Source organism: Colius striatus, chromosome 10 (assembly GCF_028858725.1).
Source record: "Colius striatus isolate bColStr4 chromosome 10, bColStr4.1.hap1, whole genome shotgun sequence".
In the NCBI taxonomy this organism is placed as follows: domain Eukaryota; kingdom Metazoa; phylum Chordata; class Aves; order Coliiformes; family Coliidae; genus Colius; species Colius striatus.
In genome coordinates this window covers 10,871,939-10,884,810 of record NC_084768.1, presented here as the reverse complement: position 1 = coordinate 10,884,810, position 12,872 = coordinate 10,871,939, and the positions used below count along the sequence as shown (strand labels likewise).

The following is a 12,872-nucleotide window of genomic DNA, read 5'->3' as shown; positions in this document are numbered from 1 at the left end:
TTGATTCAGAGGATTCCAAGTAGCCTGTACATAACAACAGACATTTTCAAAGCACCAGTGCGCTGGTTTTATTTGAGTCATAATACATACTAGATGCTTATTTGAATATCACTTAGAATTTTCCTACATAGCTGTAAACTCTTCCTAACCTGGTGACAACATGATTGAAATGGAACGAAAACAGAAATCCTCATTTACCCTAAAGTCTCGTAATGCAACACAGGAATTGTAAAGAAAATGTCTGCATAAAACATTTTGCAAAGGTTACCTTTCTATCTAATATAAATAGGGAGTTGTAGTATATAGTTACATAGTATATAGTGTTAGAGATCTCTATTCAGGAGAGGTAGGGTTTGTGCTGCACCAGTAGAGTTCTGTCTTACACATGCACAATTTTGCTTCAGCACTAAGTGCTGCGCTCTTGAAAAGATGTGGTAAAGCATCACTAATGTGTGCTCTGTTAAAGATGATCCTAGAATATTCACGTTTAACTGGATTTAGTGCTTATGCTTTTGAGCTCAAAAGATCTTGTTTTCAAAAACTGCCTAACCTATAAAGCATGTAAAATTACACAGCATTATGCAGCATGGTAAAAAAAGAAGTGAGAGGTATCTTAAAATTGCATTTTAAATCAATGGAAAAAGACTTTTGGCTTCCTTTTTGCTTTTCCAAGTGTTTTCACTAGTTGGATGCATAACAAGTAGTCCTGAATAAATCAGTTCATCAGTCTGAGCTAGTGTATCTTAAGTAAAGTTTTCAAACAGAATTTTTAATTTCACATCAATTGAAAAACACAGCAGTCATGCAGAGAAACAGGTAAATAAATTAAATGTGCTTCATATTCATGGACTCATCTATAATTTAAAAAATGGTTCATTAAGAGGTTATCTGTAAATTATTCTTCAGTTGGCAGTAGCTTAGACTGTGGTTGTGTGATCTCTTCACAGCCTTCGATTTTGATAATTATGTCCTTGATAATAAAGATTCTTCAAAGTGAACTTCTGGGTATGCCAGGAAACACTGGTGGATTTTGTGAGGATCTGTGTGTGTGAGGTATTCATGTTTGTACCCCATTCCATTTCTTATGCATAAAGTTTCCCTTTACTAGAGAAACAAAATATGCGTTTCTTAGTTACTAGATAGCTGCTTAGTAGCCTTGAGTAATGTGGTTGGTGCCATCCCTCAGAGTTAGAACAAAGCACTCCAAAATTCATCCAAGTGCTGTGAGCATGATCTGGAAAGTTAAAGTGGTGTTCAGGTTAGCATCTGCTACATGGCACCCCATTGTGCTGTTATTGAGCTTATAGATGTATGATTTAAGGATCAAAAAGACTCGCTGGCCTCTTGATTCAAGAAAATGATTTTCTTCTTCTGAATTTCCATCTACAGAAAACCATAGAAAAACAGATGCTTTCCACTTATTTATGCCCTTAAATATTTTTTCAATGTTCTGTTTTCAGGACAGCTTGAAAACTTCCATTTTTCTTTCTCCTGTATTCATGTAAGATCTGGTTTTTTCAGTTAGAGTTTTTTGGTCCTGTCCTCCCCCATATTTTTTTCTTCCACTCCCCCCCCTTATTTCTCTTTCTCTCTAACGTTTTTTAACATAAATACATGATACTCTGTATTGATAATTAATTTCTCTATTGAAGAACATTCTTGGCTGTTTTCTCTGCAGCAGTGATCTTTGGCTGCCTGTTCTAATACAGACAGAATTCTCCCTGAAATAGCAGCACTATGCTGTTCAGCAACACTGGGCAAAATCTCCATCTGCATATAATATCACCTAATTTCTCTAAAGATTGATGTTGCCCTGCAAGTTGCCAGACTGGAATACTGTAGTAGTCATCTTGAAAATCTTAACATTTTCCCCAACACACATTACTTCTAAAATGCCTTTTTTAAAGGACCATTTCAAATAAAGAAGTGACGTACACAATGGTTTTTAGCCTATCCTTAGTAGTATCAGAGAATTTTTGAGTATCTTTCCACAGCACTGGCAGGCATGTGCTGGAAAAAAAATCCTTAGCTACATGGACGAAGCATGAATATATAAAATACCTTGACAGTGCATGTATGAAATTTGTAATAAAGATTTTTACCCTTTATATGACTGTGTGATTTTAAGGAAAAGAGTAAAATAAGTATGGCATCATAAAGCATGTTCTGTGACTATAACTAGTGTCTCGCAGCACTACTTAAGTCCTTCTCTTTTTCTAGGCAAAAAATCAGGCAAGGCAAGGAATAAAAGAAGTGAAGAGTAAGTTAAAACACAAGGTACGTAGTATACTTCCTTACGTTGCTTCCTGTACCAGTTTGAAGCTTATACTTTACAAATCACATGAGATTTGTGTTTTTAATGACTTTTGAAATATGCTTAGCCCTTTGTTCAACAATACATTTTTCATAACGAGCCCTCTGGCAACTATCTGTCATTCTATGCATCCACTGAATAATCTCTTTATTGTTTGCATATTTTATCATAGAACAACAGAGGTCTTCAAAGATACATTAACAGGATGTATGTTTTCATAAAGTTGATTGCTTTGATATCGCAATCAAAACCTTTGCTTCAAGCTGAGGATTTGAGATGCGAGAGCCTTGCAGTACAATGTGTTTCAGAAGGTGTAGTTGTCCATTGTGGTTTTGTAAGAACAATGGCAACATTTAGAAACAAAAGAATAGCTTCATTTTGCAAAAACAACATTACAGAAATATTAGAAAACATGTTTTAGGCATTTTGCAGCTGCTTTTCCCATAGAAAATTTTGTTTCCACGTAAGATTTTTCTGTAGGGAGAAGGAACTAGTTTTTACATTTTTTTAAGCTATTTTTAGAAAACTTTAAGAAATATTTTGTAGGTGTTTGAACAATTCGTCTTTTAAATGACAATGTTGATAGTTCAGGTTCTAAAAAAGCTAAATTTGATTTTCTTGCCACAGATGGTATTTTCATGACAGTAATAGATTGTGGCAAGATAATTTTGAATGCATTCTGCATGCATAATATGGAGGGTACGTTGGCAGATAATGATTATAAATAAAGGAATTTAAATGTGTTTTGTTGCGTAGGAGAGTGAGGAAGAGTGTGGAAGCTGCAGTGCTGGGGCAGTGCAGACTGCTCCCCTCTACACATTGCATTGGGAGAAAAGAGCAAACTCAGAAAAACGAAGACTGGCACAGGTAAGACACTTGAAACTTGTATTCTTTTTCACATATCGGTAAGGAGATTTTCTGACTGCTTATAGTTCTGCATTGGTGAATGTTTCTAAGGTGATCATACTGTCTGTGTTTGGATAGTGCGGTTAAAAGGCTATGCTTACAGAAATACTGCTGTACTGCTCAAGTGGAAGAAAAATACTATTCATATTTCACCCCTGTCGAGAGGGGAAAATCAGGAGATTTATAAGTATGCATCTAATTCTGAAATACTGTTTTTGATAAAGGCTTCTCACAGCAAGTACATTCTGGTCTATTCACAGATCTGTGTTAAGCTCACTGCTTTAGTTTCTTGTAGTGGAGCATGTTAATTTTGTATTTCTAATAAATTGATTTTGCTGTCATATAGCCTTCAACCTTGCTCAGATAGTTAAGATGTATTATTTTATTAATGTCAACTAGTTAATACGGTGCCAATCTCTTGTCCTTTTGTTCTCCAATCCTTTCTAGTCTTGATTTGAAGTAACAGGTGTAGTGTCTCAACTTTGGCAAGTGTTTTAATGTCTTTGGATTCATTTTGACAGTTCTACTGCAAATACATCAATAGAGTAGGGTTTTTAACACTTTTTTTCTGGGAATAAATACCTGCATATGTACATATTGTAATGTGTGGGTATATATTTTTTATGTTTTATTGTTATTGTACATTCTTAATACATGTAATGAATGTTTATGTATGGATTTTTAATGCTCATGTCTTCCTCCTAAGAGAACTAAGTACAGAAATTCAGTCTAGCTCATCCAACAATGTTTGAGATTTCACTTTAGACAGTGCAGTGATAAAAATCTGAATGCTCTATTTAATCAATTTCATTTCAATTAGTTTTTAGCGGTAATAAATATAAAGCTTGTGAGCATAACATAGAACTGATGCAAATTATTGCTAAATTATGTTGAAACTGTACATTAGCATCAAGTAATTGTTCTTAGTAAGGTTATACATAATACAAAATCTTTCTGCTGTAATTATTTAGGCAGATTTTACTTCGTATATGTTTTGTGATCTCTTAAAGCCAGTGGTAAAGTTTTAAGCTGTGTGCCCTCAGTGTATTTTTATATACAGGCAGCTGTGGTGCCTACATTCTTTCAGGTACTTGTGTACAACAGATTTTCTTCTTTGAATATCAGAAGATACACAATTCTAAATGTATGAGTACAGACCTCTAATATTAATATAATGAATTGTTCTTAAAATATTTGTTTCTAGCAGATAACTGTCATTTTAATATATAACAACTTCCCCATCTAAAAAAATGATGATGTGAGGTAAAAGATTTTAATGCATTCTAAACCAACATTCACAGACTGATGTAGGTGAATCTGCAACTGTATTTATCTGTGTAAATACACAGCACAAATGTACCATTGTAGTCAGTGAATTTTTATAGGCTGCTTTTATGAAGGAAATCTAGAGTAATTTACTGAAATAGTAGTGCTACCTACTGTTAGGTGCAGGCATCTCGGGCTACAAAGGAATATAATTTACCTTGGTACAATTAAACATTTTGTTTGAAGACCTGTGTTCAGGCAGAGCAACTACCTTACGTGTTGGTATTTGTGCAGCTTTCTACAGATGAATTCTTTAATATCATTGTTGCTGTTTCTACTTGTTGTCTTGTAGTTTTGAAAAGGAGTGCATACCTCTACATATAAACATGTGTATTTCTATTTGTGTAAACACATATGCATATACATGTACATATATAAGGTTTGTTTACTAGCAAAGCCTATAACTTATACCCTCACAGTTCAACTGAGTGTTTTCTCCCCAGCTCTCGACCCAAATGTCATATCAGCCTGATGGGCAGGAAGGAGCAAATGGTGATGGCTCTTCAAGAACTCCACTGTCCCACAGTTTCCTTCACCTCTCACTCCTGCTATTCTCACTTCATTTCCTCCTCCCTGGAAACTAACAAACCAAAATACTTCTAAAAAATAGTAGCCTACCATTGCTATTCTTGGTTTTAGTTTTGTTCTTGGTGTTAGAGTAAAACAACAGAAGTACAAGTTCTTTATGGACAAGTGGTGATTTAAAACTTTACAACCAAATACAAATACGTATTTGTATTCACAAGTGCACGTGTATGAGAGAGACAGTGTTTGGTCTAGTACTGGATCTGCTATTTGAAGGAACTGGATTTCACAAGTTGCTATTGTTGTCAGGTTTAATCTTTTTTTTTCTATACCTCTTTATCCAGCAAATATACCTCTCTGCCCAGACTTCTAAAATGGTGCCCCTGAAGGTCTATAGCAGTACAACGATAGTGCTAATGTGTAGTTCCTGTACTTTGATGTATATTTAAAGTAAGGAACAGATACTAAGTTGCATTGTCGATATATTTGAATATTCCCCCAAAACCTTAAACAAACAAGAGAAGGAGAGATTGCTGTTAATGGTCGTCTTGCTTCCAAACAAGAGGCACCTCTGCACTTTGTTAATGTCTCTTCCATAATGAAATGCTTAGGAACCTGTAACACCAAGTTCTTTAAATTTACATTTTGTGTCATGTTAGGTGTATGCATTGAGCTTTTCATTCTGCTCTTCCCAGAAACAGTTAAACCTCAATACTGACAAATAGTTACCTGAGATGCTGTAAAACATATTCTCTTTGAAACATGATGTATGATAAGAAAGTTTGCTTCTCTGTAAAACGTTATTTTAATAATTGCTACATAACAGGATTTTGGGGTCTGGGAGGAGATTTCTTTCACAATAGGAAATGAATCTGCTTTACTCCAACAAATAGTAGTTTCTATGTGGGTCTGCTAATTAGTACAGTTATTTCCTGTTTTGTTGATGAGGCTTTAATAAATGTCAAGGGTACGGCCATGAAGATCTCCCAATTAGGCTTTGCGTTTGTAAAACCCAACCCCTTTGCTTTTGTGTGAAGATGACAGTTCCAACTGCAGCCTCAGCCTAACAGGGCTCGAGGGAAAGGATACTTCTCTGGCTTTATTGAAAACAAGGCCAGTTTGGCCCAGGGAGAATACCAGCACTGGTCACAGTGCAGAGCCATTTTTAACAATGAATATTTACTAAGCTTTATCACTGCTGTCACAGTGGTTTTATTGTGGTGGTTTGGGTTGGGGTGAGGGTTTTTTTCCACCAGATCGGTGAGACGTAAAAAACAGTAACAGTAAATCGAAACAAATTACAGCATGTGAAGTAGCTGTCAAAACCTAACCAGAGGATTAAAAAAAAAAAATATTAACTGTGCCATTGCAAACTGTAGCAATCAGCTTGCCCTCCTGTAAATTTGCATTTGGAAAAACCTTTCCTAAAGCAAAAGCGGCATAGCGGGAGCGCGCGGATACGTGGCCGCCTGCACGCGCCCGCGTGCACCCAAGATTCATCTATGCCTGAGATGAATTGTTCTAGCTCCCTAATATCCATCTAAGCTTACCCTTGCTTAGGTTAAGGCTGTTGTAGCCTTTTCAGACGTGTGCGAGCTTAACTGTATTGCAAGTCAACATTAACAGATGGATTGCCCTAAGCGAGGGAAAACCACAACAACAAAATCTAGTGAAAGTGGAGGATTGAAGCGTTTTATTGTTAAGCCTTATTAAAACCTTGGCATGTGCACTGCTGTTAACTGTTTCTTGTCTAAATCTAATAATATGTCTACGGTATATTTTATCTCCTGCATTAAATATGTGTGTCAATGAGAAGAGAAATTGCCAGCTAAATTGTTTTAACATAAGAATCAATGCAAGCATGAGATTGCTTTAACTCTGTTTGCTGTATCTTGCCAACAATATTGCTGAGTTCCTTTAACTATTGATGAGGAGGGTACAGCAGTGCATGTGTTAGACCACTGTGCATTCAGTTTTTGCATAATTTATTTTAATTCTTCTCATTATATGCTCCCGGGTAATGTAGATTTCAGGGTAGACAGGGACCTAAATGCAGAGAGAGCTCTCTAAAATTGTTCCCAATTAATATAAAGTTATAAATATATGAAAAGAGAGGCATGTATTTTATGAGCCTGGATTGAATGCTGGGCAGATCTGTTTGATTTGATATGTATGATCTTTGTCATTTTACTCTTAGATCGGGTGATAGGGTAGCTTATTAAAAATAGAGCATTTCAGGATGTCAGTAGTCCCAATGTATTTAGTGAGTAATAAAACATTCTTGAAGATTTGCAGGCTACCAAAGAAGAACTACCAGCTCACTTCATAATTAGTAAGTTAGCAATGCCCCCTTGTCTCCAAGGAAATGTACGTAATACCTGTACCTTTAGGCATGCCCTGCCTCACAGCTGTAATGGAAACGGGCATTTCTATTCCGAGCGTGGATCTGCCAGGAATCCCTGCATGTCAGCACTACTTTAAATGCTCGTGTGTTGAAGGAACCAAGTGAACTGCTTCCCATGACTTTGCAGGATCTAAATACGGGATCTAAGAAGGTTTTAAAACCACATTTGTGTAATGTAATAAAAGGCAAGTTAGACTGAACTTTTTTTCTTGGTATTCTTGAAGAGAATTACCGTTTTTTTTCCCCACACTCTTTTCTGAAAGCATATTGCAAGTGGAGCTTTTACACTTTTATTGAAGTATACCCTGGTAACTAGACAATATGTAATTCAGCTTGCAGTAGGTATACTTGGCTTCCGTTCAACAAAGATAGCAAGTGTCAGGCAGGAAGATGTGTTCACAATAACCTTACCTTCAGGAGTGCCCCATTTATCAGTACCCCTACAATGGCCAGTAAAATAAATGACATAATCATTAGCTACAGAGGGCTTCCAGTAACTGATTACCCTCCTAAACTGAAAAAGGTTGTGAGAGTGGGCTATTCTGAAGACCTCTTTTTTTCCCAGGAACATGAAAGAGGAGAGGAAACACTTGTGATAATGCAGTGCTGAAAATACATTTTATGTATAAGGTGACCAGACCCCTTTAAGGAAAAAAAGGGAAAAATGATCCTGCAGACAACCCCACAATAATTTCAGAGACATAAAATCTCTGATTAACTGCATTTGCTTGTGTTGGGATTCAGAAGACATGCCTGAGATCACATCTATGTCTAGCATCCACTGGCAATACTGATTATATAGCTGGATGTACCTTCTACTCTCATTGACCTAAAATATTACAAATTGACAGATGTCATAAACAGCAAGAAGCATTTTTTAATGTAAATCACATTTTATTCCTGTAAAATCTATTTTGGAAATTAAGCTGTGGTTGATTAGCAAACTCTGTTTCTTTAGCTAACGTGATGCAATTGGAGAATATTGTAGGTATCATTAGCTTCCTCTAATTTGGAGCAAAACCAAATCTTTTGTCTTGGTGTGTCAAGTAAGATCTCTTCATTCTGCAAAACAGTCAGATTTCCTTTTAATTAAAAATGAAAAAGCTGGGCAGCAAACGTTGCAATTGCAGATTACGAGAGTGCCCTCTCGTGGCCCTGATCCCTGCAGTACAGGCACACTTGGGTCTGCCTGGAATAAACCTCGCTCCTCACTGCAGAAGGCCTCTTAGAAATTAAGCAGTGCTTCCTTTATTTTTTTTTTAACCAAAAGATTATTTCGATTTTGTGCAAATTGAACAGTTAGATGCTTTCATGCAGAAGTTTATGCACTATTATATATATTGTATAATTACTAGATTGCTCAAACCTCCTTCCACAAGGAAACAGCAGGTACAGCTTCTAAACAGTGACAGTAACTGGTTTTAATTTAGGCAGTGAGCACATTTAAAGAAAAAAGAAGTAATATAAATGTGTAAAGTTGTTTTTTGTTAAATTTCGGGTTTTTCTGTGTGAGCTCTATCCCCTTCTCTGCCCCAATCTCTTCTCACTACAATTTTAAATAAAAGAGTATTGCAAGTCTCCACAGAAGAGTTTTGCTGTCTGTTCTGCACCTATAAAGTAGGGTAAACCTTGTGGCTGCTTGTTTTGCAGTAAACATCACTTGAGAAATCTCCCCATTAATCAATATGATTCCAATTTTTTTAATGAAAGGAAAGCCAGGATAGTGGTCAGGAAATTGCTCCAGAATGTTTGGTTACCTTGTGAGCTTTAGTCATCAGCACATCTACCCCCTGATTTATCCTACTGAGAGAGACATTTAGAGAAGCAAAAAATGTGTAGATGCTTTTTCTGGCTGTTGTTGCCTATTTTAGATTTTAACAACTAGAAAGGCAGCTTGTCTGAGGGTCTGTCTTCTACAAACAAATGAATCATACTGGCATGTCTAGCAACGTTTCTTTTCTTCTTTGCTATTTCACAAAGTACCTTCAAAACTGGATGAGCCTTTCTGTATTTAGTAGTTAATTGAAATATCTAGATTTTTTTTTTTTTATCAGGACAATTTATTGGCATCTTATTGTAACAGTGATGTCTTCTGCTTTCATTTGCTGTGCATCTTCTGTCTTCTGTGAGTAGCACTTTGGCCTCATCTAGACCAGGCAAGGAGCCAGAAAAAACATGAGCCCGCAGTTGGGACCCAAATTCCATGTTGCTTTTTCCCCTTTGGAAAGCACAACCTCATGTTTTAAAACTTCAGCTCTAGAAATGCATGTTCTCTAACCTTTTCTCTCTCTCTCTCATCCTGTACCTAAGAGTGAAAAAAAAAGAATCACGAAGTTCAATTAAAGAATAAAGTTTGGCTGGGAGCAAAAGGAGGAAGAAGTAGAAGAAATAGGAAAAGCCTTTCCTGCAGGGATCTCTGAATGTGAAAGCCCATTTTCAACCTGTCCAATTTTAGACACTACTGAAAGGCTGAGTTCGGCAGCAGTGCTATCCTGAGCTCTTTCCACAGTAAATAGATAGAGAGAGGCATGGCCAAAGGGCAACACAACCCACCTGGAATCCAGATTGCATCCCGATGAAGCCTCCTTCCTGCTCTTTATTATTTAATTTAGGCCTTAAAACATCTGAAATCAGCGGATGACATGCAAATCTGAGTGCCATCATGTTCCCTAGCTCCCTGTGGAGAAACACCTTCTTTGTTAAGAAAGAAGACTCCTGGTGTGAAATAGAAAAGTGGGGAGATACCTCCTTGCTAATTCTTGTGATTGGCTGCTTGAGAGATAAATGTGCTTCAAGTCAGTATTTCTGTTTCTAAGGCATAATCTTTTTTCCTTGCATATGTGATAAGTCTGTTTTCAAACTTCATGCAGAGCTTTGCTCAAATTGCTTTTTCTGCTGTCGCTGGGTCTGATGGACAGAGCACAGTGCTGCTCAGATTTTATCTATAGTTCTGTGACATTGGGTGTTTTCCATTAAATCTTGAAGTCTGGAGGGTTTTAGGGTCACATCCACATTGTACATTTTCACTTCCATGGTTTTGGTAAGTTTTCTTTCAAAGTCCCACGTGATCTGCAAACAGCACTTCCAGCAGTGATTTTAACGTGTGATAGATCTACTGATATAAGGACATGATGCGCATTTGAACTGAAAGATCAATTGAACCATTAACCTCTGTTTTACCTTTTAGGAATTGTATCAAACAGGTAGCATGTTCCAGCCAGATAAACTGGATTTACAGCTGTTCTGATTCACAGAAGTCACACACGCTGCACCCAAGTTGCTTCCATGTCTCTTGACTTGTGCTGTTACTGAAAAACACATTCCTTTCTTTGCTTTTGTACATTTGGATATTCACATGCCTTTGTGCATGTGGACACTGATTAGCTATAGTTATTAGCTAGTTACATTTTTCTTAGTAACTGGAAATTCTGGCTGGTGAATCTGATTATTAAAGGCACTCTGAAAAATGTTGCATTAAGAACACATGTTTATAAAAGAGCTGCTTGCTTCAGTTGCTGCAAATGGCACTGGAAATCTCCATGTCCTGTTTTAAAAGACTGAACAGTTCTGCTTGCTGCCAATGGAAGTGAAGCCAAGCTGCCTTCGGCTGATGCACTCTTAGCAACTAGAATGATGTGTGGCATAGTGCCACAGTGTGTCAGCTGAAAATAGCTGGTTTTGCTAAGAATAGCCTCTGTGCCATTGAGAGGAATGAGTGAGATCTGGCTGTTCAGAGGTGATACCTGACTGTGGGTAGCATGGGGCTTCAGACAGATTCGAAGGGCCATGATACGGTGCAGGTTTCCCAAGGGGAAATAGGGTCTGTGATTCTTCAGAAAAGATGGAAGTTTATTTGTTGTTTCAGAGAAAAACATAGCTATTTCTAAAGAATGCTTGCAGAAGGATGATTAATCCTTAAAAATCAAGGCAGTGTTAAGATCTCAAGTATTGTCTGTGTTCGGGAGTTACACATAAAACAGAGTAAGCTTAGAGATTGTTCATTTTTCACCACAGTAATTCAGAACATAAATAATTAGCATCTCCTATCCACGAGTGTCTTAAAAAAATTATCATCTCTACTTAGAATAATTCCTACCTCAGCACTGATATTAATGTTTCCTTCAACTTTACACAAGTCAGTGGAGGTCTCTTGCTGTACAGCTCACTTGTCATCTCGATATACTGTGCCTGTACCCTAATCTACAGATCTCTGGTTGTCTATATGTCTAAACACATTTTGGAGGATTTCCTGTTCTTGTGAGTTCTTTATTGTCACAGAAAAGGATTTCTTTCTGTCATGGGGATTTACCTTTTTGTTTTTCTCTGGTTCCCAATCATTTCAATTAATTGATGATGCTTTTGTCTCATGGCATAAGCTGTGGATGTTTCCACACACTTAGTGTTCTTTCAACTGCATTGTCTACACGTCTGACTGTTAAAACAGAGAAGGTTTCTATACGAGGAAAAACAAGTCTGTTTTTTTTTTTTTTAATTTGACATTAATAGTTTTTAAATCATCCCTGAATCCTTTGTCAATAACAATATAAAGGCAAATATGGCATCTTTTTTAATATGTCTTTAATTTATATCTAGGACAATTTTTCTGATATTAGAACATAATGCTTGTAAGGCATCATTGCTTTGTGTTACTTTCTGTGAGCAAAAGCACGCAAGTAACTTTTTGAAGGTTTCTACAAATTAATCTAAAATTATTGCTTGTTCCTATCCTGATCTGATCAGAGTAGTTAATTGGAATGCCTAACACTACTTTCAGCTTGTGTTTGTTTGTACCATGTCCTGCAAGAGGAAGGGTATTAAAAAAGAGAAAGTTTAGGAATTGTACTTCTTTCTCATTTCCTTTCCCTCTTTCCCCACCAGTCTCAGCCCTTGCGGAGTGTAATGTTATTTCATTTTCCATTGCTTTAGGTCAGTCTTGAACCAGAAAGGAAGGCAATGGGTTGTGCTTAGCTAGAAGATTTGATTGAGAGAAGCAGCCAGTGATTGGGTTGTAGAGGAGGATAAGCGAAGTAAAATACTGAATCATATATAATAGTGGGTTTGTTTTTATCTTGCTTTCTCATACTAAATGAATAATCTCTACATTTTTAATAAAAAGGAAACAGTACTTCATAGATTTAAACCATGCTAGAGATTTTTCTTTTCTTGAAACCTTATATGTGTTGATGTATTGAGTAGCCAGTAAATGTGAAGTTATATATGTGCTGCCATTTATCAAAAGATTATTTGTTTTTCACTTTGAGGACAATTAATAGCAGCAGCCTTATTAAACTTCCTGCCTTAGTATTGATCAATACTCATTCCAGGAAGCTGTGCTTCTGAAAGGTCTAGCATTAAATAAAAAGCTGACATTTCAAAGATTGACTTTCATGCCTAATC

The 12,872-nt window shown here is 36.6% G+C and overlaps 1 protein-coding gene across 7 annotated transcripts in view; it reads left to right on the top strand.

Moving 5' to 3' along the window:
* DENND1B (DENN domain containing 1B) overlaps nt 1–12,872 on the top strand; it is a 153,856-nt gene that overhangs the window by 127,842 nt on the left and 13,142 nt on the right. For all 7 annotated transcript variants that reach the window (XM_062003324.1, XM_062003322.1, XM_062003321.1 and 4 more), the window contains 2 exons: nt 2,221–2,277; nt 3,071–3,181. In XM_062003324.1, the coding sequence (XP_061859308.1) occupies nt 2,221–2,277; nt 3,071–3,181 (168 nt within the window). The remainder of the gene's footprint in view (nt 1–2,220; nt 2,278–3,070; nt 3,182–12,872) is intronic.